At 45.7% G+C, this 28,000-nt stretch overlaps 1 protein-coding gene across 2 annotated transcripts; it reads right to left on the reverse strand.

Moving 5' to 3' along the window:
- Positions 1-5,201: 5,201 nt before the first annotated feature.
- Positions 5,202-27,869, reverse strand: DNAJC27 (DnaJ heat shock protein family (Hsp40) member C27). 2 transcript variants are annotated; one of them, XM_083856061.1, is made up of 7 exons: positions 27,677-27,869; positions 27,269-27,351; positions 25,981-26,050; positions 18,769-18,933; positions 16,453-16,575; positions 12,530-12,690; positions 5,202-7,414 (listed from the first exon to the last, which is right to left on the reverse strand). In XM_083856061.1, exons 1-7 carry the CDS (start codon positions 27,752-27,754, stop codon positions 7,282-7,284), a joined length of 813 nt encoding a protein of 270 aa, XP_083712187.1. In that variant the 5' UTR covers positions 27,755-27,869; the 3' UTR covers positions 5,202-7,281. The 2 variants fall into 2 exon arrangements, with proteins under 2 accessions (XP_083712187.1, XP_083712186.1); XM_083856060.1 differs by having other exon boundaries at positions 27,668-27,869.
- Between the last annotated feature and the right edge of the window lie 131 nt (positions 27,870-28,000).

A 28,000-nucleotide genomic window follows, 5' to 3' on the forward strand; every position in this document is an offset into this window, starting at 1 on the left:
AATTCCTGATCCCCAATTCCCAATCCCCATTTCCCGATCCCCAATTCCCAATCCCTCTCCTGCAATTCCCGATCCCCCAATTCCTCTCTCTCAATTCCCGTTCCCCAATTCCAGATCCCAAATTCCTCTCCCTCAATTCCTGATCCCCCAATCCCCAATTCCTGATCCCTCTCTCCCAATTCCTGATCCCCAATCCCTGATCCCAAACCCCCAATCCCTCTCCCCCAATTCCAGATCCTCAATTCCAGATTCCCAATTCCCAATCCCCCACTTCCTGATCCTCAATTCCCAATCCCGAATTCCCGATCCCTGATCCGTCTCCCTCAACTCCTGATCCCCCAATCCCCAATCTCTCTCCCGTAATTCCCTCTCCCCCAGTTCCTGATCCCCAATTCCTGATCCCCAATTCCCAATCCCCATTTCTGGATCCCAAATTCCCAATCCCTCTCCTCCAATTCCTGATCCCCAATTCCTGATCCTCAATTTCTGACCCCCAGTTCCCGATCCCTGATCCCTCTCCTCCAATTCCCGATCCCTCAATTCCTGATCCCCCAATTCCCGATCCCTCTCCCTCAATTCCCAATCCTCAACTCCTGATCCCCCAGTTCCTGATACCCCATCCCCCAATTCCTGATCCCAAATTCCTGCTCCCCAACTTCCTGATCCCCAACTCTTGATCCCCCAATTCCCGATCCATCTCCCCTAATTCCTGCTCCCCAATTCCCACTCCCCGATCCCCCTCCCCCAGTTCCTGATCCCCCAGTTCCCGATCCCCAATCCCCGATCCCTCTCCCCGAATTCCTGACCCCCCAAAATTCCGGATCCCCCAATTCCTGACCCCCGGATCCCTCTCCCCCACTTCGTAATCCCCAATCCCCGATCCTCCAATTCCTGATCCCTCTCCCCCAATTCCAGATCCCCCAATTCTGGATATCCCAATCCCTCTCTCTCAATTCCCACTCCTCAATTCCCAATCCCCAATCCCTCTCCCCCAGTTCCTGATCCCCAATTCCTGATCCCTCTCCCCAATTCCCACTCCCCAATTCCCGATCCCTCTCCCCCAATTCCAGATCCCCAATTCCCGATCCCTCTCCCCCAATTCCGGATCCCTCTCCCCTAATTCCCAATTCTCCATCCCTCTCCCCCAGTTCCCAATCCTCGATTCCTGATCCCCCAAAACTCCGGATCCCCCAAATCCTGACCCCTGGATCCCTCTGCCTCAATTCCGGATCCCCAATTCCTCTCCTTCAATTCCCAATCCCCAATTCCCGATCTTCAATTGCCAATCCCCAATTCCGGATCCCCGATGCCTCTCCTCCAGTTCCTGATCCCCAATTCCTCTCCCCCAGTTCCTGATCCTCGATCTCTCTCCCGCACTTCCTGATCTCCAATCCCTCTCCCCCAATTCCCAATCCCTGATCCCTCTCCCCCAATTCCCGATCCCCAATTCTGGACCCCCAATTCCTAATCCCTCAATTCCTGCTCCCCAATTCCCAATCCCTAATTCCCGATCCCTGATTTCTCTCCCCCAATTCCCAATCCCCAATCCCCGATCCCTCTCCCCCAGTTCCCAACCCCCCAAAATTCCAGATCCCCCAATTCCCACTCCTCGATCCCTCTGCCCCAGTTTCCGATCCTTGATTTCTGATCCCCCAATTCCCGATCCCCAATTCTGGATCCCCGATCTCTCTCCCCCAGTTCCTGATCTCTCTCCCCCAATTCCCGATCCCCAATTCCTCTCCCTCAGTTCCTGATCCTCGATCCCTCTCCCGCAATTCCCAATCCCCCAATTCCTCTCTCTCAATTCCCGATCCCCAATTCCGGATCCCCGATTCCTCTCCCCCAGTTCCTGATCCTCAATTCCCAATCCCCAATTGCCGATCCCTGATCTCTCTCCCCCAATTCCTGATTCCTCTCCCCCAGTTCCCAATTCCCAGTTCCTCTTCCCCAGTTCCCGATCCCCAATCCCCAATCCCTCTCCCCCAATCCTTGATTCCTCTCCCTCAATTCCTGATCTCCAATCCCTCTCCCCCAATTCTTACTCCCCAATTCCCACTCCCCAATTCCCGATCCCCCAATTCCCGATCCCCAATTCCCGATCCCCGATCCCTCTCCCCCAATTCCTGATCCTCAATCCCTCTCCCTCAACTCCTGATCCCCAATTCCTGATCCCTCTCCTCCAATTCGCGATTCCTCTCCCCCAATTCCCGCTCCCCCAGAATTACGGATCCCCCAATTCCAGATCCCCAATTCCCAATGCTCAATTCCCAATCCCCAATTCCCGATCCCTGATCCCACTCCCCCAATTCCTGATCCCCCAATCCCTCTCCTGCAATTCCTGATCCCCAATACTTCTTCCCCAATTCTGGATCTCCAATTCCCGATCCCCCAATTCTGGATCCCCCAATCCCTCTCCCTCAATTCCGAATCTCCAGTTCTGGATCTCCGATCCCTCTCCCCTAATTCCGGATCCCAAATTCTGGATACCCCAATCCCCGATCTCCCAATCCTTCTCTCTCAATTCTCGATCCCCAATTCCAGATCCCTGATCCCTCTCCCCCAGTTCCTGACCCCCAATTCCTGATCCCAAATTCCTCTCCCTCAATTCCCGATCCTCAGTTTCTGATCCCCAACTCCCGATCTCTCTCTCTCAATTCCCGATGCCCCAATTCCAGATCCCCAATCCGCTTTCCCTCTCTCCCAATTCCAGATCCCCAGTTCCTGATACCCCCAAAATTCCCGATCCTCAATCTCTCTCTCTCAATTCCCAATCCCTCTGCCCCAATTCTGGATCCCCAACCCCTGATCTCTCTCCCCCAATTCCCAACCCCCCAAAACTCCAGACCCCCAATCCCCTGTCCCCATTTCCCCCAATGTTGTTTCCCGTTGTTACCCCTGAACGCGGCTTTGGCGATCCGATCTCCCTTTCCCCGGAGGCCGCACACGGAGCGGAGCTGCAGCACCAGGGCCATGGCCCGACTGGGATGGGCTCGGAACAGAACCGGGACAGGCTCAGAACGGAACCGGGACACCAGGACAGTGACCAGTGCGGTGACCGGTGCTCGGTGAGGAGCTGGGCTGGTCCTGGGGCTGGTCCCGGTGCGGTGACCAGTGCCTGGGGTGGTCCTGGGGTGGTCCCAGTGGGGTACCCAGTGCCTGGGGTGGTCCTGGGGCTGGTCCTGGTGCGGTCACCGGTGCCTGGGGTGGTCCTGGGGTGGTCTCAGAGAGGTGACCGGTGCCTGGGCTGGTCCTGGTGGGGTACCCGGTGCCGGGGGTGGTCCTGGGGCCGGTCCCGGTGCGGTGACCGGTGCCTGGGGTGGTCCCGGTGCTGGTCCCAGTGCAGTGACCGGTGCCTGGGGATGGTCCTGGGCTGGTCCCAGTGCAGTGACCGGTGCCTGGGCTGGTCCCGGTGCGGTGACCAGTGCCTGGGGTGGTCCTGGGGTGGTCCCGGTGCAGTGACCGGTGCCTGGGGATGGTCCTGGGCTGGTCTCAGAGCGGTGACCGGTGCCTGGGGTGGTCCCGGTGCTGGTCCCGGTGCAGTGACCGGTGCCTGGGCTGGTCCTGGGGTGGTCCTGGTGCAGTGACCGGTGCCTGGGGATGGTCCTGAAGCGGTCCCAGTGCCGGGGCTGGTCCCGGGGCTGGTCCCGGTGGGGTGACCGGTGCCTGGGCTGGTCCCGGTGTCTGATGCGGTTCGGATGCCGGTCCCGGTGGGGTACCCGATACCGGTGTCTGATGCAGTCCCGGTTTCTGATGCGGTCCCGGGGTGGTCCCGGTGGGGTCCCAGTGCCTGGGGAGGTCCTGGTGTCTGATGCGGTCCCGGTGCTGGTCCCGGTGGGGTACCCGGTGCCCGGTGGGGTTCCGGTGCCGGTCCCGGTGGGGTACCCGGAGCCTGGTGCGGTACCGGTGTGGTCTCGGTGCTCGGTGCAGAGCCCGGTGCAGTGGCCGGTGCTCGGTGCAGAGCTGGGGCTGATCCCGGGGACGTTCGGGGCTCCCGGTGCCGGTCCCGGTGCCGGTGCCGGTGCCGGTCTCAGAGCGGTCCCGGTGTCTGATGCGTTACGGATGCCGGTCCCGGTGGGATACCCGGTGTGCTCCCGGAGCTCGGTGCAGAGCCCGGTGCCGGTCCCGGTGCCTGATGCGGTCCCGGTGCCGGTCCCGGTGCGGTGCCGGTGCCTGGTGAGATGCTGGTGCCGGTCCCGGTGCGGTGCCGGTGCCGGAGCTCAGCTCAGTGTCGGTCTCTGCCGGTCCCGGTGCGGAGCTTCTCCCGCTCCCGGCGCTGAATCCTCCAGCAGCGGGGCCGCCCCTCCCCCTGCCCTCCCCCCTCCCCCTGCCCTCCTACTTCTCCCCTCCCTCCTCCTCCCCCTCCCCTCCCCTTCCCTTCCCTTCCCTTCCCTTTTTTCCCTTTTTTCCCTTTTTCCCTTTTTTCTCTTTTCTCCCTTTTTTCCCTTTTTCCCTTCCCCAAAAAATCCCCCCCAAAAAAATCTCCAAAAAAATCTCCCCATAAATCCCAAAAAAATCCACCCCAAAATCTCCAAAATTTCCAAAAAATAAAAAAGCCAAAAAAATCCCCCCAAAACCCCCCAAAACATCACAAAAAATCCCAAAAAAAATCCCAAAAAATGGGAAAAAAATCCCCAAAAAACCCCAAACATCACAAACCCCCCCCCCAAATTCCCAAAGAAATCCCAATAAAATCCCCCCCCAAAAAACCCAAAAACATCACAAAAACCCCCAAAAAAATTTCCCAAAAAAATCCCCCCAAAAACCCCCCAAAATCCAAAAAAATCCCCCAAAAATCCCCAAAAAATCCCCCAAAAAATCCCCAAAAAATCCCCAAAAAATCCCCCAAAAAATCCCAATAAATCCTTTAAAAAATCCCCCAAAATCCCAAAAAAATTCCAAAAAATCCCCCAAAAAATTCTGAAAAAATCCCAAAAAATAAATTAAAAAAAAAAAAAATTTCCCAAAAAATCCCAATAAATCCTTAAAAAAAATCCCTCCAAAATCCCCAAAAAAAATCCAAAAAATCCAAAAAAAAAATCTGAAAAAAATCTCAAAAAAACCCAATTCAAATCCCCATCAAATCCCCTATAAATTCCAAAAAAAACCCCCCCAATAAATCCCCCCAAATCCCCAAAAATTCCCCAATTTCCCCAGATTTCCCTGAAATTCCAACCACAGACACAAAATTGGGAATTTTGGAGAAATTTAATTCCAATTTTTTAAAGGAAAAACTTAAAAAAAAAAAAAAAAAAAAAAAGTGGGAAGATCCCAAAATTTTCCCGTTTGAGAAATTCCAGAAAATTCCAGAAATATCCAACAATAAATAATCCAGAAATATCCGGGTTTTTTTCTGGAATTCTGAAGATTTTTCCGGGAATTTTGGAGGGTCCGAGTTCGTTCCGGAGGTTTCGGGACAAATCCTGGAAAACTGGGAATAAATCCTGGAAAAATGGGAATAATTCCAAGGAAATTTGAAGTAACCCTTGGGAAATTGGGAATAAATCTCAGAAAATGGGGAATAAACTCTGGAAAAATGGGAAAATTTTGGGGTTATTATTTGATTTTTTTTTCCCCAGGAATTTGGGGATTTTGGGGCGATTTTTTCCTGGGAATTTTGGGGGATTTTTTTTCCCCAGGAATTTCAGGATTCTTTTCCCAGGAATTTGGGGATTTGGGGGGGATATTTTTTTTCCCAGGAATTTGGGTATTTTGGGGATTTTTTTTTTTTTTTTTTCCCCAGGAATTTTGGGATTTTGGGGGATCTTTTGTCCCAGGAATTCAGGGATTTTTTTTTTCCAGGAATCTGGTTAATTTTGGGGGGATTTTTTCCTGGGAAATTGGGGAATATTTTTTTTCCTGGGAATTCAGGGAATCTGGTTAACTTTGGGGGGGATTTTTTCCTGGGAATTTGAGGATTTTGGGGGATTTTTTTTCCCATGAATTTGGTTAATTTTGAGGGGATTTTTTTCTGGGAATTTGAGGATTTTGGGGGATTTTTTTTCCTGTGAATTTGGCGATTTTTGGTGATTTTTTTTCCCAGGAATTTTGTGAATTTGGTGGGAAATTTTTCCCTGTGATTTCGATAAATTTCAGGCGATTTTGGGGCATTTATTATTTGATGTTTTTGAGGATTTTTTTTTTTTTTCCCAAGAATTTGGGTATTTTGGGGATTTTTCTCCTGGGGATTTGGGGGGAAATTTTTTTTTTTCCGGGAATTTGGGGATTTTTTTCCCCAGGAATTTGGTTAATTTTCGGGATTTTGTTTTTCCTGGGAATTTGGGGAATATTTTTTTCCCAGGAATTCAGAGATTTTGGGGATTTGGGGGGATATTTTTCCCGGAAATTTGTTTGTTTTTTTTTTTTTGTTTTTTTTTTTTTTTGTTTTGTTTTTTTTTTTTTTCTGGGAATTTAGGGATTTTGGGGAAAATTTTTCCTGGGAATTTGGGGATTTTTGAGGATTTTTTCTTTCCCCGGAATTTTGGGATTTTGGGGATTTTTTTTCTTGGGAAATTTTTTGGGGATTTTGGGGGATTTTTTTCTTGGGAATTTGGGGATTTTTGGGGAATTTAGGGGGTTTTTTTCCCGGGAATTTGGAGATATTGGGGAATTTTTTTTCCTGGGAATTTGGGAATTTGGGGGAATATTTTTTTCCCGGGAATTCAGGGATTTTTGGGGATTTTGTTTTTGTTTGGGTTTTGTTTGTTTGTTTGTTTTTTCCTGGGAATTTGGGGATTTTGGGGGATTCATTTTCCTGGGAATTTGGGGATTTTTGGGGATTTTTTTCCTTGGGAATTTGGGGGAATATTTTTTTCTCGAGAATTCAGGGAATTTGGCGATTTTTGGTGATTTTTTTCCCCAGGAATTTTCTGAATTTGGTGGGATATTTTTCCCTGTGATTTCGATAAATTCTGGGCGATTTGGGGCCATTTATTATTTGATGTTTTTGAGGATTTTTTTTTCCTGAGAATTTGGGTATTTTGGGGAATTTTTTTCCCAGGAATTTTGGGATTTTGGGGGATATTTTTTCCCAGGAATTTGGGGATTTTTTTCCCAAGAATCTGGTTAATTTTGAGGGGATTTTTCTGGGAATTTGAGGATTTTGGGGGATTTTTTTTCCCCATGAATTTGGTTAATTTTGAGGGGATTTTTCCTGGGAATTTGAGGATTTTGGGGGATATTTTTCCTGACAATTTTGGGATTTTGGGGGGATATTTTTCCCGGGAATTTGAGGATGTTGTGGGATATTTTTTCCGTCGATTTTGGCTAATTTTGGGCCGTTTATCATTTGATGTTTTTGAGGAGGTTGGTGCGGGCGTTGACCAGGGCCTTGAAGGCGTCTTCGCTGCCGGGGGCCAGGCACTTGTCGGGGTGCAGCAGCACGGCCAGGCGCCGGTACGCCCGCGTCACCTCCTCCCTGCAACGGGAAAAACACACACATCCCAAATTAAATTGGAGAAAATCCCATGGAATTCCAAAATTCCCAACCTTTGGAATGGCGGGGGAAGAGGGAAAAGTGGGGAGCTGGAAAAAAATTGGGATTGAAGGGGAGGATTCGTTGTTATCCCACGCCCGCGTCACCTCCTCCCTGCAACGGGAAAAACACAAACATCCCAAATTAAATTGGAGAAAATCCCATGGAATTCCGGAATTCCCAACCTTTGGAATGGTGGGGGTGAGTAGCGGGAGAAGAAAATTGGAAAAATTGGGAAAAATGGGGATTGAAGGGGAGGATTCGTTGTTATCCCACGCCCGCGTCAGCTCCTCCCTGAAATGGGAAAAATGGGATTAGAGATGGAAAAATCCCATGGAATTCCAAAATTCCCAGCCCTTGGAGTGGTGGGGGAAGAGGGAAAAGTGGGGAGTTGGGAAAAAAATGGGAAAAAAATTGGGGAAAAAATTGGGAAAAAATTGGGGAAAAATTGGGGAAAAATTTTGGAAAAAATGGGAAAAAATTGGGGAAAATTGGGAAAAAATTGGGAAAAAATTGGGAAAAATTGGGGAAAAATTGGGAAAAAAATTGGGAAAAAAATTGGGAAAAATGAGGATTGAAGGGGAGGATTCGTTGTTATCCCACACCCACGTCAGCTCCTCCCTGGAATGGAAAAAATGGGAAAAATCCCAAATTAAATTGGAGAAAATCCCATGGAATTCCAAAATTCCCAGCCTTTGGAATGGTGGGGGAAGAGGGAAAAGTGGGGAGTTGGAAAAAATTGGGAAAAAAATTGGGAAAAAATTGGGGAAAAATTGGGGAAAAAAATTGGGGAAAAAATTGGAAAAAATTGGGAAAAAATTGGGGAAAAATTGGGAAAAAAATTGGGAAAAAAATTGGGAAAAAATGGGGATTGAAGGGGAGGATTCGTTGTTATCCCACACCCGCGTCACCTCCTCCCTGGAATGGAAAAACACAAAAATCCCAAATTAAATTGGAGAAAATTCCATGGAATTCCAAAATTCCCAGCCTTTGGAATGGGGGGGAAAGAGGGAAAAGTGGGGAGTTGGAAAAAATTGGGAAAAAATTGGAAAAAATTGGGAAAAAATTGGGAAAAAAAATGGGAAAAAATTGGGGAAAAATTGGGAAAAAATTGGGGAAAAAATTGGGAAAAATTGGGAAAAAATTGGGGAAAAAATTGGGGAAAATTGGGCAAAAATTGGGGAAAAATTGGGAAAAAATTGGGGAAAAATTGGGGAAAAATTGGGGAAAAAATTGGGAAAAAATTGGGAAAAAATTGGGAAAATTTGGGGGAAAATTGGCAAAAAAAAAAAAGGGAAAAAATTGGGATTGAAGGGGAGGATTCGTTGCTATCCCACGCCCGCGTCAGCTCCTCCCTGAAAAAGGGAAAAATGGGAAAATCCCAAATTAAATTGGAGAAAATCCCATGGAATTCTGGAATTCCCAACCCTTGGAATGGCAGAAAAAGAGGGAAAACTGAAGAAATCGGAAAAATTGCGAAAATCGGGAAAATAAATGTGAGGATTCGTTGTTGTCTTGAGAATTCTCAGGGGGTTTAAAATTTGGGATGAGGGAAAAATCCTGGAATTCCCAACCCCTGGAATGGTGGGGGAAATTGGGAAAATTGGGGAAAAAACGGGAAATTGGTAAAAAAATGGGAAAAAATGGGGATTGAAGGTGAGGATTCGTTGTTATCCCACGCCCGCGTCACCTCCTCCCTGGAATGGAAAAAATGGGAAAATCCCAAATTAAATTGGAGAAAATCCCATGGAATTCCGGAATTCCCAGCCTTTGGAATGGTGGGGGAAGAGGGAAAAGTGGGGAGTTGGCAAAAATTGGGAAAAAAATTGGGAAAAAATTGGGGAAAAATTGGGGAAAAATTGGGGAAAAATTGGGGAAAAATTGGGGAAAAATTGGGGAAAAATTGGGGAAAAATTGGGAAAAATTTTGGAAAAAATGGGAAAAAATTGGGGAAAATTGGGAAAAAATTGGGAAAAATTGGGAAAAATTTCGGAAAAAATTGGGGGAAAATTGGGAAAAAATTGGGCAAAAATTGGGAAAAATTTGGGGAAAAATTGGGAAAAGAAAAAGGGAAAAAATGGGGATTGAAGGGGAGGATTCGTTGTTATCCCACACCCATGTCACCTCCTCCCTGAAACAGGAAAAATGGGATTAGAGATGGAAAAACCCCATGGAATTCCAAAATTCCCAGCCTTTGGAATGGTGGGGGAAGAGGGAAAAGTGAGGAGTTGGAAAAAATTGGGAAAAAATTGGAAAAAAATTGGGGAAAAAATTGGGAAAAAAATTGGGAAAAATTGGGGAAAAATTGGGGGAAAATTGGGAAAAAATTGGGGAAAAATTGGGAAAAAATTGGGAAAAATAATTGGGAAAAAATGGGGATTGAAGGGGAGGATTGGTTGTTATCCCACGCCCGCGTCAGCTCCTCCCTGGAATGGAAAAAATGGGAAAATCCCAAATTAAATTGGAGAAAATCCCATGGAATTCTGGAATTCCCAACCCTTGGAATGGCAGAAAAAGAGGGAAAACTGAAGAAATCGGAAAAATTGCAAAAATCGGGAAAATAAATGTGAGGATTCGTTGTTGTCTTGAGAATTCTCAGGGTTTTAAAATTTGGGATGAGGGAAAAATCCTGGAATTCCCAACCCCTGGAATGGTGGGGGAAATTGGGAAAATTGGGGAAAAAACGGGAAATTGGTAAAAAAATGGGAAAAAATGGGGATTGAAGGTGAGGATTCATTGTTATCCCACACCCGCGTCAGCTCCTCCCTGGAATGGAAAAAATGGGAAAATCCCAAATTAAATTGGAGAAAATCCCATGGAATTCTGGAATTCCCAACCCTTGGAATGGCAGAAAAAGAGGGAAAATCAGGGAAATTGAGAAAAACTGAGGAAAAATTGGGGAAATCGGGAATGAACAGGAGGATTTGGATTTTTCCCGTGGAAATTCCCAGTTTTTCCCCACAGAATTCCCAGGTTTTCCCCACACCTGGATGCCCCGGGTTTGATGCCCAGGGTGTCCCAGGGGAATTCCTGGGTTTTTCCCATGGGGAATTCCTGCTTTTTTCCAATGGGGAATTCCCGTATTTTTCCCATGGAAATTCCATGGTTTTTCCCATGGAATTCTTGGGTTTTTCCAGGTAGAATTCCCAGGTTTTTCACACATGGAATTCCTGTTTTTTCCTGTGGAAATTCCCATGTTTTTCCCATGGAAATTCCCATGTTTTTCCCATGGAAATTCCCGGGGTTTTCCCCCAGAATTCCCAGGTTTTTCCCGCACCTGGATGCGCCGGGTTTGATGCCCAGGGTGGCCCAGGGGAAATTCCCAGTTTTTCCCATGGGGAATTCCCACTTCTTTCCAATGAAGAATTCCCATATTTTTCCCATGGAAATTCCATGGTTTTTTCCCAGGGCAATTCCTGATTTTTCCCGCGGAAATTCCCAGTTTTCCCCCCAGAATTCCCAGGTTTTTCCCGCACCTGGAGGCCCCGGGTTTGATCCCCAGGGTGTCCCAGGGAAATTCCTGAGGTTTTCCCATGGAAATTCCATGGTTTTTCTCATGGAATTTCCCAGTTTTTCCTGGTGGAATTCCCAGGTTTTCCCATGAAAATTCTCAGGTTTTTCTCATGGAAATTCTCGGTTTTTCATGTGGGAAATTCCTGGGTTTTTCCCATGGAAATTTCTGTGTTTTTTCCCATGCAAATTCCCATGTTTTTCCCGTGGAAATTCCCAATTTTTCCCATGGAATTTCCCAGTTTTTCCTGGTGGAATTCCTCGTTTTTCCCATGGAATTCCTGGGTTTTTCCCATGGAAATTTCCGTGTTTTTCCTGGGGAAATTCCCGGGTTTTCTTGCAGGAAATTACGATGTTTTTCCCTTGGAAATTCCCAGTTTTTCCCCCAGAATTCCCAGGTTTTTCCCGCACCTGGAGGCTCCAGGTTTGATGCCCAGGGTGTCCCAGGGAAATTCCTGAGGTTTTCCCATGGAATTCACAGGTTTTTCCATAGAAATTTCTGTGTTTTTCTCGGGGAAATTCCCGTGTTTTTCCTGGGGAAATTCATGGATTTTCTTGCAGGAAATTTCCGTGTTTTTCCTGGGGGAATTCCCATGTTTACCCACGGAAATTTCCATGTTTTTCCCATAGAAATTCCCATGTTTTTCCCCATGGAATTCCTATTTTTTCCTGGGGAAATTCCCATTTTTTCCCATGGAAATTCCATGTTTTTTTCCCAGGGCAATTCCCGATTTTTCCCGCAGAAATTCCCAGGTTTTTCCTATGGAATTCCTGTTTTTTCCCGCACCTGGATGCCGAAGGTGTCCCAGGGGAATTCCCGGGTTTTTCCTGGGGCAATTCCTGATTTTTCTCGGGGAAATTCCCAAGGTTTTCCCATGGAAATTCTTGGGGTTTTCCCCATGGAATTCCCAGTTTTTTCCCATGGAAATTCCCAGGTTTTTCCCGCACCTGGAGGCGCCGGGTTTGATGCCCAGGGTGTCCCAGGGAAATTCCTGCGTTTTCTCATGGAAATTTCCATGTTTTCTCATCGAAATTTCTGTGGTTTTCTCATGGAATTTCCCAGTTTTTCCTGGTGGAATTCCTCGTTTTTCCCATGGAATTCTCGGGTTTTTCCAGGTGGAATTCCCAGGTTTTTCACGCATGGAATTCCCGGTTTTTCCCATGGAAATTCCCAGTTTTTCCCATGGAATTCCCAGGTTTTTCCTGTGGGGAATTCCCGGGTTTTCTCGTGGAAATTTCCATGTTTTTCCCAGGGAAATTCCTGGGTTTTGTCGTGGGAAATTCACGGCTTTTCCCCATGGAATTCCTGGATTTTTCCCATGGAAATTCCATGGTTTTTCCAATGGAATTTCCCAGTTTTTCCTGCATGGAATTCCTGGGTTTTCCCATGAAAATTTCTGTGTTATGTCTGGGGAAATTCCCGGGTTTTCTTGCAGGAAATTCCCAGGTTTTCCCATGGAAATTCCCAGGTTTTTCTCAGGGCAATTCCCGATTTTTCCCGGGAAAATTCCCAGGTTTTTCCCCAGAATTCCCAGGTTTTTCCCGCACCTGGAGGCGCCGGGTTTGATGCCGAGGGTGTCCCAGCTGTCTTTGCTGTTGCGGATCCTGCGGATGGCGTCGGCCTGCTCCCGCGTGAAGCTGATCCCGGAATTCCCGGGCGGCCGCTTCCCGCCGTTCTCACACAGCTCCAGGATGGCCGAGTAGAAAGTCTGGGAATTGTCCCAAAATTCCCAACGGGAATCACAAATTCACACGTTTTTTGGGTTTTTTTTTTTGTTGTTGTTGTTGGGAGGAGGATCCGGGAGGGTTTGGATTTCCCCGAGGATAATTCCCGGATTCCGCTCCCAAAGTTTTCCCAGAAAAATCCAGGATCCGAATCCCAGACACTCCCAAAAATCCCAGATCCGAATCCCAAACTTTTCCCAGGAAAATCCCAGATCCAAATCCCAAATTTTTCCCAGGAAAATCCCAGATCCGAATCTCAGATATTCCCAAAAATCCCAAAGATCCGAATCCCAGCCCTTCAATCCCAATCCCAACGATCCTGGATTTGATTCCCGAAGTTTTCCCCAGGAAAATTCCAGATCCAAATCCCAGTCCCATTCCCAGGACATTCCTGGATTCAATTCCCAGCCCTTCAATCCCAATCCCAAAAAATCCCAGATCCAAATCCCCCACTTTTCCCAAGATAATTCCAGATCCAAATCCCAGACATTCCCAGGACATTCCCAATGATCTTGGATCTGATTCCCAAACTCTTCCCAGGAAAATTCCTGGATCAAAATCCCAGCCTTTCAATCCCAACGATCCCAAATCCGAATCCCAAACCTTTCCCAGGAAAATCCCAGATCCAAATCCCAGCCCCTTCCCAGAATAATCCCGGATCCAATTCCCAGTTCCTTCCCAGGACATTCCCAACAATCCCAGATCCAAATCCCAAACCTTTCCCAGGAAAATCCCGGATCCGATTTCCAATCTTTTCCCAGTAAAATCCCAGATCCAAATCCCAGCCCCTTCCCAGGCCCTTCCCAATGATCTTGGATCTGATTCCCAAACCTTTCCCAGGAAAATCCCGGAACCAAATCCCAACCCTTAAACCCCAATGATCCCAGATCCAATTCCCAGCCCTTTTCCAGGACATTCCTGGATCCAAATCCCAACCTTTCAATCCCAATGATCCCAGATCTGAATCCCAAACCTTTCCCAGGATAATCCTGGATCCATTTTCCAACCTTTTCCCAGTAAAATCCCAGATCCAAATCCCAGCCCCTTCCCAAAATAATCCCGGATCCAAATCCCAGTCCCTTCCCAGGACATTCCCAATGATCTTGGATCTGATTCCCAAACTTTTCCCAGGACAATTCCTGGATCCAAATCCCAGCCTTTCAATCCCAACGATCCCAAATCTGAATCCCAAACCTTTCCCAGCAAAATCCCGGATCCAATTTCCAGCCTTTTCCCAGGAAAATCCCGGATCCAATTCCCAGTCCCTTCCCAGGCCATTCCCAAAGATCTTGGATCCAATTCCTGGCACCTCCCAGGAAAATCCCGGATCCAAATCCCAACCCTTAAATCCCAACGATCCCAGATCCAATTCCCAGCCTTTTCCCAGGAAAATCCCGGATCCAACTCCCCGTTCCTTCCCAGGACATTCCCAACATTCCCGGATCCTTTTCCAAGCCCTCCCGGAGCTGTGGCACCCTTGGGAATATCCCCGTTCCCAATCCCACTGCCCAACCACATTCCCGTGGGAATTCCCGGCTCTTCCCACCTCCAATTCCCAGAATTCCCGCCTGGAACATCTCCTGGATTCCCTTTATCTCTCATTACCTACACCTGGAATTCTCAGCTGGGAATTCCCCCCTGGAATCCCTTCCCAGCCTGGAATTCCCACTTGGATCATCTCCCAACATTCCCACCCAGAATTCCCACTCTGGAATTCCTACACAGAACCTCCAGCCGGAGATTCCCACCCGGAATTCGCACCTGGAACGTTTCCTGGCATTTCCACCTGGATCATTCCCATCGGGAATTCCCACTTGGATCATTCCCAGATTCCCTCATCCCTCCCTTTATCCCACATTCCCAAATGAATTCCCATCAGGAATTAATTCCCACCTGGACCATCCCCTGGATCATTCCCACACAGATTTTCATCTGGAATTCCCACCTGGAACCTACACCTGGAATTTCTCTGCCCAGAATTCCCACCCGGAACATCCCCTGGCATTCCCATCAAGAATTCCCACTCTGGAATTCCCACCTGGAATGTCCCATGCTGGAATTCCCACCCAGAACATTTCCTGGATTCCCTCATCCCATCCCTCCATCCCCACATTCCCAATGGGAATTCCCACCTGGAACATTTCCCGGATCCCCTCATCCCATTCCTCTATCCCACATTCCCATCCCCATTCCCATCGGGAATTCCCACCCGGATCATTCCCAGCCCCATTCCCATCAGGAATTCCCACACGGAACATCTCCTGGATTCCCTCATCCCTCCCTTTATCTCACATTCCCAACTGGATTCCCATCAGGAATTCCCACCTGGATCATCCCCCAGCATTCCCACATGGATTCCCATCAGGAATTCCCACCTGGAATTCTCTGCCCAGAATTCCCACCCGGAACATCCCCCAGCATTCCCATCAAGAATTCCCACCCAGAATTCCCACCCAGAATTCCCACTCTGGAATTCCCACCCAGAACATCTCCCGGATTCCCTCATCCCATCCCTTTATCCCACATTCCCAGCCCCATTCCCGTTGGGAATTCCCACCTGGATCATCTCCCAGATTCCCTCATCCCTCCCTTTATCCCACATTCCCCTTGGGAATTCCCACACAGATCATTCCCAGTCCCGGTATTCCCATCAGGAATTCCCACCTGGAACATCTCCTGGATGCCCTCCCCGCTCTGGGCCGAGCTCTCCCACCCCTCTATCCCACATTCCCAATGGGAATTCCCACCTGAAACATCTCCCAGATTCCCTCATCCCTCCCTCCATCCCCACATTCCCCTTGGGAATTCCCACCAGGATCATTCCCAGCCCCATTCCCGATGGGAATTCCCACCTGGAACTTACACCTGGAATTCTCTGCCCAGAATTCCCACCCAGAACATCCCTGGGCATTCCCACCTGGAATGTCCCACTCTGGAATTCCCACTCTGGAATTCCCACCCAGAACATTTCCTGGATCCCCTCATCCCTCCCTTTATCCCACATTCCCAATGGGAATTCCCACCTGGAACATTTCCCGGATCCCCTCATCCCATTCCTCTATCCCACATTCCCATCCCCATTCCCATTGGGAATTCCCACTTGGATCATTCCCAGATTCCCTCATCCCTCCCTTTATCCCACATTCCCCTTGGGAATTCCCACTTGGATCATTCCCAGCCCCATTCCCATTGGGAATTCCCACCTGGAACTTACACCTGGAATTCTCTGCCCAGAATTCCCACCCAGAACATTCCCCAGCATTCCCATCAAGAATTCCCACCCAGAATCAATTCCCACTCTGGAATTCCCACCCAGAACATTTCCTGGATCCCCTCATCCCTCCCTTTATCCCACATTCCCCTTGGGAATTCCCACTTGGATCATTCCCAGCCCCATTCCTGATGGGAATTCCCACCTGGAACATCTCCTGGATGCCCTCCCCACTCTGGGCCGAGCTCTCCCACCCCTCTATCCCACATTCCTCTTGGGAATTCCCACTTGGATCATTCCCAGCCCCATTCCTGATGGGAATTCCCACCTGGAACATCTCCTGGATGCCCTCCCCACTCTGGGCCGAGCTCTCCCACCCCTCTATCCCACATTCCTCTTGGGAATTCCCACTTGGATCATTCCCAGCCCCATTCCTGATGGGAATTCCCACCTGGAACATCTCCTGGATGCCCTCCCCGCTCTGGGCCGAGCTCTCCCACCCCTCCATCCTGGTATTCCCATCAGGAATTCCCACCTGGAACATCTCCTGGATGCCCTCCCCGCTCTGGGCCGAGGTCTCCCAGTAGAGGAAGCCGCGGCTCTCGGCCCAGAGCCGCCCCTCGCTCTCGTCCACCACCCGCAGCTTCCCCGCGTCCACCTGAACATTCCCGGGAGGAGAAAAAAACCAGGGAATGGGATCGGGATCAGTGGAGGGATCCACACCGAGGCCGGGGGGGAATCGCTGTGGGGTCAGTGTGGGATCAGTGTGGGAATAACGTGGGAATAATCAGTGTGGGATTGAAGTGGGAATAACATGGGAATAACTGAGATGGATGTGGCACCAATGTGGGAATGATGTGGGAATAACGTGGGATCAGTGTGGGATTCAACATGGGATCAACCTGGGATCAATGTGGGAATAATGGGGGATCAATGGGGAATCAGTGTGGGATCAGTGTGGGAATAACATGGGAATAATGTGGGATCAGTGTGGGATCAATGTGGGAATAATGGGGGACCCATGTGGGAATCAATGTGGGATGGAATGTGGGATCAGTGTGGGAATAATGAGGGAACAATGCGGGATCAGTGTGGGATCAATGTGGGAATAACTGAGATGAATGTGGGATCAGTGTGGGAATAATGTGGGATCAATGTGGGATCAACGCGGGGTCAGTGCGGGATTCAGTGTGGAATTGAATGTGGGATCAGTGTGAGATCCATGTGGGAATAATGCAGGGTCAATGAGGGATTAATGCGGGATCAGTGTGGGATTGAATGTGGGATCAGTGTGGGATCACTGTGGGATCAACACAGGATCAATGTGGGATCCATGTCAGAATAATGAGGGGTCAATGTGGGATCACTGTGGGAATAATGAGGGAACAATTTGGGATCAATGAAGGATCAATGTGGGATCAGTGTGGGGAATAATGTGGGATCAGCGTGGGATCCATGTGGGAATAATGAGGGATCAATGTGACAATCAATGTGGGATTGAATGTGGGACCAATGCTGGATCAATGCGGGATCCATGTGGGAATAATGAGGGAACAATGCGAGATCAGTGTGGGATCAGTTGGGATCAGTGTGAGAATAACACGGGAATAAAGTGGGATCCAAGTGAGATCCATGTGGGATCAGTGTGTGACTGAAGTGAGAATAATGGGGGAACGTGGGAATCAACGTGGGATTGAATGTGGGATCAGTGTGGGATCCATGTGGGATTGACTTGGGATCAATGTGGCATCAATACGGAATCAATGTGGGATCAATACAGGATCAATGTGCGATCCATGTGGGAATAATGTGGGATCAGTGTGGGATCCATGTGGGATCCATGTGGGATCAATGTGGGAGTAACTGCGATGAATGTGGGATCAATACAGAATCAATGTGGGATCAACACAGGATCAACATGGGATCCATGTGGGAATAATGAGGGAACAATGTGAGATCAGTGTGGGAATAACTGAGATGAATGTGGGATTGAGGTGGGATCACTGTGGGATCACTGTGGGATCACTGTGGAATAATGAGGGAACAATGCAGGATCACTGTGGGATTGAAGTGGGATCCATGTAGCAATAACTGAGATGAATGTGGGATCAATGTGGGATCAGTGTGGGAATAACAAGGGAATAATGTGGGATCAATGCTGGATCAGTGCAGGATCAGTGTGGGATCAATACGGAATCAATGCGGGATCAATGGGATCAATGTGGGATCCATGTGGGAATAACATGGAAATAATGTGGGATCGACACTGAATCAGTGTGGGATCACTGTGGGAATAACATGGGAATAGTGTGGGATCACTGCAGGATTAGTGAGGGAATAATGAAGGAACAATGCGAGATCAGTGTGGGATCAATGTGGGAATAAGTTGGGATCAATGTGGGATCAGTGCGGGATCACTGTGGGATCAATGTGGGAATAACTGAGATAAACGTGGGTTTGACATGGAATCAATGTGGGAATAACGTGGGATCAGTGTGGGAATAACTGAGATCAATGTGGGATCCACACTGGCTCAATGTGGGATCAATGTGGGATCAATGTGGGATCAATGTGGGAACAACTGAGATGAATGTGGGATTGACATGGGATCAATGTGGGAATAACTTGGGATCAGCGTGGGAATAATGTGGGATCAATGTGGGATCCGTGTGGGATTGACTTGGGATCGCTGTGGGATCACTGCAGTGACCAACACAGGACCAACTTTCCCGTGCCTCAGTTTCCCTCCTGCCAAACCCCATTTCCCCACGACGGGGACGTTTTTTTCCCCCGTTAAAACTCCCGGGAATTGCTTAAAACTCTGGGGAATTGGGGTCTGGAATCCCAGGACCTTGTTGGCGCAGACGACGCAGACGAGGCTGTCCATGTTCCCGTGGGGCCCCAGCTCCTGTTTCATCTCCGCCAGCCACGAGTCCAGGGCCTCGAAGGACTCCTTGGAGCCCACGTCGTACACCAGGAGCACCCCCTGAGTGTCCTTGTAGAACTCGTTACGGACCTGGGAACGCCCCCCAAAAAATCCCAAAGAGGTCCCGAAATAATTCCCAAAAACGCGAAAAAAATTCTGTAAGAATCGCCCCCAAAACGGCAAAAAAAATCCCGAAGAATTCCCAAAAATACCACCCGAAAATCCCAAGAAATTCCCCCCAAAAAATCCCAAAGGATTCCCAAAAAATCCTCCAAAAAACACGAAAAAATAATCCCAAAGAATTCCCAAAAATATCACCCGAAAATCCCAAGAAATTCCCAAAAAAAGCCCCAAAAAATTCCAAAGATTTCCCAAAATAATTCCCAAAAACGCCAAAAAATTCCTTAAAAAATCCTGAAGAATTCCCAAAAAAAACACCCCCTGAAATCCCAAGAAATTCCCCCAAAAAATCCCAAAGAATTCGCCAAAAAATCCCCCAAAAAACACCAAAAAAAAATTCCCAAAGGATTCCTAAAAATTCCCCCAAAACGCCAAAAAAAATTCCCAAAGAATTTCCAAAATATCCACCCCTAAAATCCCAAAGAATTCCCAAAAAAACCACCCTGAAATCCCAAAGAATTCCCAAAAATACCACCCGAAAATCACAAGAAATTCCCAGAAAAAAATGCCCCAAAAAATCCCAAAGAGTTCCCAAAATAATTCCCAAAAACACGAAAAAAATTCTGTAAGAATCGCCCCCAAAACGGCAAAAAAAATCCCGAAGAATTCCCAAAAATACCACCCAAAAATCCCAAGAAATTCCCCCAAAAAATCCCAAAGAATTCCCAAAAAATCCTCCAAAAAACACGAAAAAATAATCCCAAAGAATTCCCAAAAATATCACCCGAAAATCCCAAGAAATTCCCAAAAAAAAAGCCCCCAAAAATTCCAAAGATTTCCCAAAATAATTCCCTAAAACGCCAAAAAATTCCTTAAAAAATCCTGAAGAATTCCCAAAAAAACCACCCCCTGAAATCCCAAGAAATTCCCCAAAAAAATCCCAAAGAATTCGCCAAAAAATCCCCCAAAAAACACCAAAAAAAATTTCCCAAAGGATTCCTAAAAATTCCCCCAAAGCGCCAAAAAAAAATTCCCAAATAATTTCCAAAATAACCACCCCAAAATCCCAAATAATTCCCAAAAAAACACCCGAAAATCCCAAAAAATTCCCAAAAAAACCACCCTGAAAATCCCAAGAAATTCCTGGAAAAAAAATGCCCCAGAAAACCACAAAGAGTTCCCGAAATAATTCCCAAAAACGCAAAAAAATTTCTGAAAGAATCGCCCACAAAACGGCAAAAAAAATCCCAAAGAATTTCAAAAAAAATCACTCGAAAATCCCAAGAAATTCACAGGAAAATAACGCCCCAAAAAATCCCAAAGATTTCCCAAAATAAATCCCAAAAATGCAAAAAAATTTCTGAAAGAATCGCCCCCAAAACACCAAAAAAAAAATCCTGAAGAATTTGCAAAATAACCACCCCGAAAATCCCAAAAAATTCCCAAGAAAAACCCCGAAAATCCCAAGAAATTCCCAGAAAAAAATGCCCCAAAAAATCCCAAAGAGTTCCCGAAATAATTCCCAAAAAACGCCAAAAAATTCCTTTAAAAATCCCAAAGAATTCGCCAAAAAATCCCCAAAAAAACACCAAAAAAAATTCCCAAAGGATTCCTAAAAATTCCCCCAAAACACCAAAAAAAATTCCCAAAGGATTCCCAAAAAACCACTTGAAAATCCCAAGAAATTCCCGGAAAAAAATGCCCCCAAAAATTCCAAAGAGTTCCCAAAATAATTCCCAAAAATGCAAAAAAAAAATCCCGAAGAATTAAAATTAAAAAAATCCCCCAAAAGACCAAAAAGACTCTTGAAAACTTCCCAAAAGAACCTCTCTAAAATCCCAAGAAATTCCACAAAAAAATCCAAAAGAATTCCTAAAAATTCCTCCAAAACACCAAAAAAAAAAAAAAAAAAAATCCCAAAGAATTCCCAAAAAAATCACCCGAAAATCCCAAGAAATTCCCAGGAAAAAACGCCCCAAAAAACCACAAAGAGCTCCCAAAATAATTCCCAAAAACGCCAAAAAATTCATTAAAAAATCCTGAAGAATTCCCAAAAAAACCACCCGAAAATCCCAAGAAATTCCCCCCAAAAATTCCAAAGAATTCACTAAAAAATCCCCCAAAAAACACCAAAAAAAATTCCCAAAGGATTCCTAAAAATTCTCCCAAAACGCCAAAAAAAATTCCCAAAGAATTTCCAAAATATCCACCCCTAAAATCCCAAAGAATTCCCAAAAAAACCACCCTGAAATCCCAAAGAATTCCCAAAAATACCACCCGAAAATCACAAGAAATTCCCAGAAAAAAATGCCCCCAAAAATTCCAAAGAGTTCCCAAAATAATTCCCAAAAACGCAAAAAAAATTCTGTAAGAATTGACCCCAAAATGGCAAAAAAAATCCCGAAGAATTCCCAAAAATACCACCTAAAAATCCCAAGAAATTCCCCCCAAAAAAATCCCAAAGAATTCCTAAAAATTCCCCCAAAGCGCCAAAAAAAATTCCCAAATAATTTCCAAAATAACCACCCCAAAATCCCAAATAATTCCCAAAAAAACACCCGAAAATCCCAAAAAATTCCCAAAAAAACCACCCTGAAAATCCCAAGAAATTCCTGGAAAAAAAATGCCCCAGAAAACCACAAAGAGTTCCCGAAATAATTCCCAAAAACGCAAAAAAATTTCTGAAAGAATCGCCCACAAAACGGCAAAAAAAATCCCAAAGAATTTCAAAAAAAATCACTCGAAAATCCCAAGAAATTCACAGGAAAATAACGCCCCAAAAAATCCCAAAGATTTCTCAAAATGAATCCCAAAAACGCAAAAAAATTTCTGAAAGAATCGCCCACAAAACACCAAAAAAAAATCCTGAAGAATTTGCAAAATAACCACCCCAAAAATCCCAAAAAATTCCCAAGAAAAACCCCGAAAATCCCAAGAAATTCCTGGAAAAAAATGCCCCAAAAAATCCCAAAGAGTTCCCAAAATAATTCCCAAAAAACGCCAAAAAATTCCTTTAAAAATCCCAAAGAATTCGCCAAAAAATCCCCCAAAAAACACCAAAAAAAATTCCCAAAGGATTCCTAAAAATTCCCCCAAAACACCAAAAAAAATTCCCAAAGGATTCCCAAAAAACCACTTGAAAATCCCAAGAAATTCCCGGAAAAAAATGCCCCCAAAAATTCCAAAGAGTTCCCAAAATAATTCCCAAAAATGCAAAAAAAAAATCCCGAAGAATTAAAATTAAAAAAATCCCCCAAAAGACCAAAAAGACTCTTGAAAACTTCCCAAAAGAACCTCTCTAAAATCCCAAGAAATTCCACAAAAAAATCCAAAAGAATTCCTAAAAATTCCTCCAAAACACCAAAAAAAAAAAAAAAAAAAAAATCCCAAAGAATTCCCAAAAAAAATCACCCGAAAATCCCAAGAAATTCCCAGGAAAAAACGCCGCAAAAAACCACAAAGAGCTCCCAAAATAATTCCCAAAAACGCCAAAAAATTCATTAAAAAATCCTGAAGAATTCCCAAAAAAACCACCCGAAAATCCCAAGAAATTCCCCCCAAAAATTCCAAAGAATTCGCCAAAAAATCCCCCAAAAAACACCAAAAAAAATTCCCAAAGGATTCCTAAAAATTCCCCCAAAACGCCAAAAAAAATTCCCAAAGAATTTCCAAAATATCCACCCCTAAAATCCCAAAGAATTCCCAAAAAAACCACCCTGAAATCCCAAAGAATTCCCAAAAATACCACCCGAAAATCACAAGAAATTCCCAGAAAAAAATGCCCCCAAAAATTCCAAAGAGTTCCCAAAATAATTCCCAAAAATGCAAAAAAAATTCCGTAAAAATTGCCCCCAAAACGCCAAAAAAAATCTCGAAGAATTCCCAAAAAAACCACCCTGAAAATCCCAAGAAATTCCCCCCAAAAAAATCCCAAAGGATTCCTAAAAATTCCCCCAAAGCGCCAAAAAAAATTCCCAAATAATTTCCAAAATAACCACCCCAAAATCCCAAATAATTCCCAAAAAAACACCCGAAAATCCCAAAAAATTCCCAAAAAAACCACCCTGAAAATCCCAAGAAATTCCTGGAAAAAAAATGCCCCAGAAAACCACAAAGAGTTCCCGAAATAATTCCCAAAAACGCAAAAAAATTTCTGAAAGAATCGCCCACAAAACACCAAAAAAAAATCCTGAAGAATTTGCAAAATAACCACCCCGAAAATCCCAAAAAATTCCCAAGAAAAACCCCGAAAATCCCAAGAAATTCCTGGAAAAAAATGCCCCAAAAAATCCCAAAGAGTTCCCAAAATAATTCCCAAAAAACGCCAAAAAATTCCTTTAAAAATCCCAAAGAATTCACCAAAAAATCCCCCAAAAAACACCAAAAAAAATTCCCAAAGGATTCCTAAAAATTCTCCCAAAACGCCAAAAAAAATTCCCAAAGAATTTCCAAAATATCCACCCCTAAAATCCCAAAGAATTCCCAAAAAAAACACCCTGAAATCCCAAAGAATTCCCAAAAATACCACCCGAAAATCCCAAGAAATTCCCGGAAAAAAATGCCCCCAAAAATTCCAAAGAGTTCCCAAAATAATTCCCAAAAATGCAAAAAAAATTCCGTAAAAATTGCCCCCAAAACACCAAAAAAAATCTCGAAGAATTCCCAAAAAAACCACCCTGAAAATCCCAAGAAATTCCCCCCAAAAAATTCCAAAGAATTCCTAAAAATTCCCCCAAAACACCAAAAAAAATCCCAAAGATTCCCAAAAAAACTGCCCTGAAATCCCAAATAATTCCCAAAAAAACCCACCCCTGAAATCCCAAAGAATTCCCAAAAAAACCACTCGAAAATCCCAAGAAATTCCCCCCAAAAAAGCCCCCAAAAATTCCAAAGAGTTCCCAAAATAATTCCCAAAAACGCCAAAAAATTCCTTAAAAATCCCAAAGAATTCCCAAAAAAAAACCCCTGAAATCCCAAGAAATTCCCCCCAAAAATCCCAAAGAATTCACCAAAAAATCCCCCAAAAAACACCAAAAAAAATTCCCAAAAGATTCCTAAAAATTCCCCCAAAACACCAAAAAAAAAAAAATCCCAAAGAATTCCCAAAAAAACCACCCTGAAATCCCAAAGAATTCCCAAAAATATCACTCGAAAATCCCAAGAAATTCCCAAAAAAAAAGCCCCAAAAAATTCCAAAGAGTTCCCAAAATAATTCCCAAAAATGCGAAAAAATTCCGTAAGAATCGCCCCCAAAAGTCAAAAAAAAATCCCAAAGAATTCCCAAAATCCTTAAAAAAAACTCCTAAAAATTCCCCCAAAGAATTCCTAAAAAAATCGCCCCAAAAATGGCAAAAAAAAAATCCCCAAGAATTAAAAAAAAAAAAAATCCCCAAAAAGATCAAAATTGGTCCCAAAGAGTTCCGAAAAAAATCTCCCCTAAAATCCCAAAAAATCCCCCAAAATATTCCCAAAATTTGGGAATTTTTGGGGGGAATTTTAGGGGGAATTTGGGGGGGAATTTTGGAGAATTTCAGAAATTTTTTGGGAATTTTTGGGGGAATTTTGGCAATTTTTGGGGAGAATTTGGGGAATTTGGGGGGAGATTTTTGGGAATTTTGGGGGGAATTTTGGGTAATTTTGGGGGGAAATTTTGGGAATTTTGGGGGGAATTTAGTTAATTTTTTGGGGAATTTTGGGGGGAGATTTTGGGGGGATTTTTGGGAGAATTTTTTTGTGATTTTTGGGAGAATTTTTTGGGAATTTTTGGGGGAATTTTGGGGAATTTTTGGGGGATTTTTTTTGTGATTTTTGGGAGAATTTTTGGGAAATTTTGGGGGGAATTTTTGGGGAATTTCTGGGGGAACTTTGGAATTTTTGGGGGGAATTTTGGGGGAATTTTTGGGAGAAATTTTTGGGGAATTTTGGGGGGAATTTTTGGGGGAAATTTTGGGAATTTTTTGGGAGAATTTTTTTGTGATTTTTGGGAGAATTTTTAGGGAATTTTTGGGGGGAATTTTGGGAATTTTTGGGGGAGATTTTTGGGGAATTTTTGGCAGAATATTTTGTGATTTTTGGGAGAATTTTTGGGCAATTTTGGGGGGAATTTTTGGGGAATTTCTGGGGGAATTTTGGAATTTTGGGGGGAATTTTGGGAGAATTTTTTTGTGATTTTTTTGGGAAATTTTGGGGGGAATTTTTGGGGGAATTTTTGGGAGAAATTGTTGGGGAATTTTGGGGGGAATTTTGGGGGGAATTTTTGGGGAATTTTGGGGGGAATTTTTGGGGGAATTTTTTGGGGAAATTTTGGGAATTTTTGGGGGAATTCAGGGAATTTTTGGGGGGAATTTTGGGAATTTTTGGGGGAGATTTTTGGGGAATTTTTGGGAGAAATTTTTTGGGAATTTTGGGGGGAATTTTTGGGGGGGATTTTTGGGGGGGATTTTTGGGAGAAATTTTTGGGGAATTTTGGGGGGAATTTTTGGGGAATTTTTGGGGGAATTTTTGGGGGAAATTTTTGAGAGAATTTTTGAGAGAATTTTTTGGTGATTTTGGGGGGAATTTTTTTTGTGATTTTTGGAGGAAATTTTGGAAATTTTTGGAATTTTTGGGGGAATTTTTGGGGAATTTTGGGGGGAAATTTGGGGAATTTTGGGGGGAATTTTGGGAATTTTTTGGGGAAATTTTTGGGGAATTTTTGGGGAAATTTTGGAAAATTTTGGGGAAATCTTGGGATTTTTTTTTATTTTGAGGGGATTTGGGGGGGGAATTTTTTTTATTATTTTGAGTATTTTTTGAGTATTTTTTGGGATTTTTTTTTTTTAATTTTGAGTGGATGTTTTTTAATTCTTTTTGGGGGGGAGGATATTGGAGGTTTTTTGGGGGGGAGAATTTTGGAAATTTTTTTGGGAATTTTGGGGAGATTTTGGGGGAATTTTTTTATTATTTTTGGGGAATTTGGGGAGGATTTTTTTGGGAATTTTTTGGGAATTTTGGGATATTTTTTTGGGAATTTCTGACCTCGTAGAAGAAAGGGTGCCCGGCCATGTCGAAGATGTTCACCTTGATCTCCCGATCCCGGATCTGCACCCTGGGGAAAATTCCAGGGAATTCCCAAAATTCCAGGACAAAACCCCCTCGGAGTCTCGGGAATTCCCATCGGAAAAGCTTTTCCAGGCGGGAATTATTTGGGAATTGTTCCAGAATTCCCACCGAAGCTCCTCTGGGAAAACTCAGGGTTGTTCCTGCTTGTCCCAATCCCGAATTCCCGGGGAGAAATCCCGATCCTGATCCCTTTATTCCCTTTATTCCCATTATTCCCACTCCCTTTATTCCCATCTCAATTCCCTTATTCCCATTCCCATCCCATTCCCATTATTCCCGTCATTCCCATTATTCCCATTACTCCCAATCCAAATCCCATTCCCATTATTCCCATTTCCAACCCCATTATTCCCATTATTCCCATTCCCGTTATTCCCACCATTCCCATCCCTGTTCCCATCATTCCCAATCCAAATCCCATTCCCGTTATTCCCATTCCCATCCCAATCCCATTCTCATTCCTCTCCCACTCCCCATTCCCAATCCCATAATTCCCATCATTCCCATTCTTCCCATTCCCAATCCCAATCCCATTATTCCCACCCCATTCCAACCCCATCCCATTATTCCCATCCCCATTCCCATTATCCCACCATTCCCATTCCCATCCCTGTTCCCATCATTCCCAATCTCATTCCCATCATTCCCATTCCCAATTCCCAGCCCCATTCCCATTCCCATTCTTCCCATTCCCAGTCCCATTCTCATTCCCAATCCCATTATTCCTCCTATTCCCATTATTCTCATCCCACTCCCAATCCCACCATTCCTATCCCCATTTCCATTATTCCTAATCCAAATCCCATTCCCATCATTCCCATTATTCCCTTCATTCCCACCATCCCCATTCCCAATCCCCTCATTCCCACTATTCCCATTATTCCCATTATTCCCACCATCCCCATCCCATTATTCCCATTATTCCCACCATTCCCATTCCCAATCCCAATATTCCCACTATTCCCATTATTCCCACTATTCCCATTATTCCCACCATTCCCACTATTCCCATCATTCCCACCATTCCCAATCCCATTATTCCCACTCCCATTCCCATTATTCCCATTATTCCCATTATTCCCAATCCCATTCCTACTCTCATTCCCAACCCCACCATTCCCATTATCCCCATCATCCCCACCATTCCCGGTATTCCCGTTATTCCCGTTTATTCCCGTTATTCCCGGTTATCCCCGCCGCTCACTTGGTGACGCCGTAGTCGATGCCGATGGTCGCCAGGTACTTGGACACGAACCTCTTCTCGCAGTACCGTTTGATGATGCAGCTCTGGGCGGGAATTCCGCGTTTCCCGGGGAAATTTCCCGGGAATTCCCGGCAATTCCCACATTTGGGATCGGCGCCTCTGCCAGGCCCCGCCCCCTTTTCCGCGCCGGCCAATCAGATCGGTGCCTTCCACCCAAGCACCGCCCATCGTCCATCAATCACGCGTAATGCCCCGCCCACTTAATAACAACAACACGGCGCTTCCGGCTGCTGATTGGCCGCCAGTGCGCCAATCAGCGCAAAGCACCCACCCTCCCGCGCTCGCCATTGGTGGCCGCGCCCGCCCCTCAGCGCCTCGCAGCCAATAGCAGCGCCTTACCTTGCCCACCTCGGCGTTGCCCATGGAGATGACTTTAACCCGCAGCGCCTTGCGCGGCTCCTTCCGCTTGGCCGCGTTCGGCTCCATGGCGGGGCCGCGGCGCTGCGGGCCCGGTGCCGGTCCCGGTGCCGGTCCCGGTGTCGGTCCCGGTGTCGCTGAGAGAGGGCGGAGGCCGAAAGGAAGCGGGAATGGCGGGAGAGCAGCGCTTCCGCCTCAGCCTGCCGCGTCCCGCGCCAGTTCTCGCGAGATTTGCGGCGGCGGTGGCGCTTTCCCCCTCTCCTTCCCTTCCCCGTGGGAGATCTCGCGAGATTTGCGGCGGCGGTGGCGATTTTC

This window comes from Zosterops lateralis, assembly GCF_965231275.1.
Source record: "Zosterops lateralis genome assembly, chromosome: 3".
NCBI lineage: Eukaryota > Metazoa > Chordata > Aves > Passeriformes > Zosteropidae > Zosterops > Zosterops lateralis.

Bases quoted from the DNA above. Each gene is read 5' to 3' on its own strand.
- DNAJC27 (XM_083856060.1), bottom strand. From the start codon at position 27,754: ATGGAGCCGAACGCGGCCAAGCGGAAGGAGCCGCGCAAGGCGCTGCGG. The intron at 27,352-27,667 runs GTAAGGCGCTGC...ATTCCCGCCCAG, and splicing joins GCAACGCCGAGGTGGGCAAG to AGCTGCATCATCAAACGGTA. The intron at 26,051-27,268 runs GTGAGCGGCGGG...AATTTTCCCCAG, and splicing joins ATCGACTACGGCGTCACCAA to GGTGCAGATCCGGGATCGGG.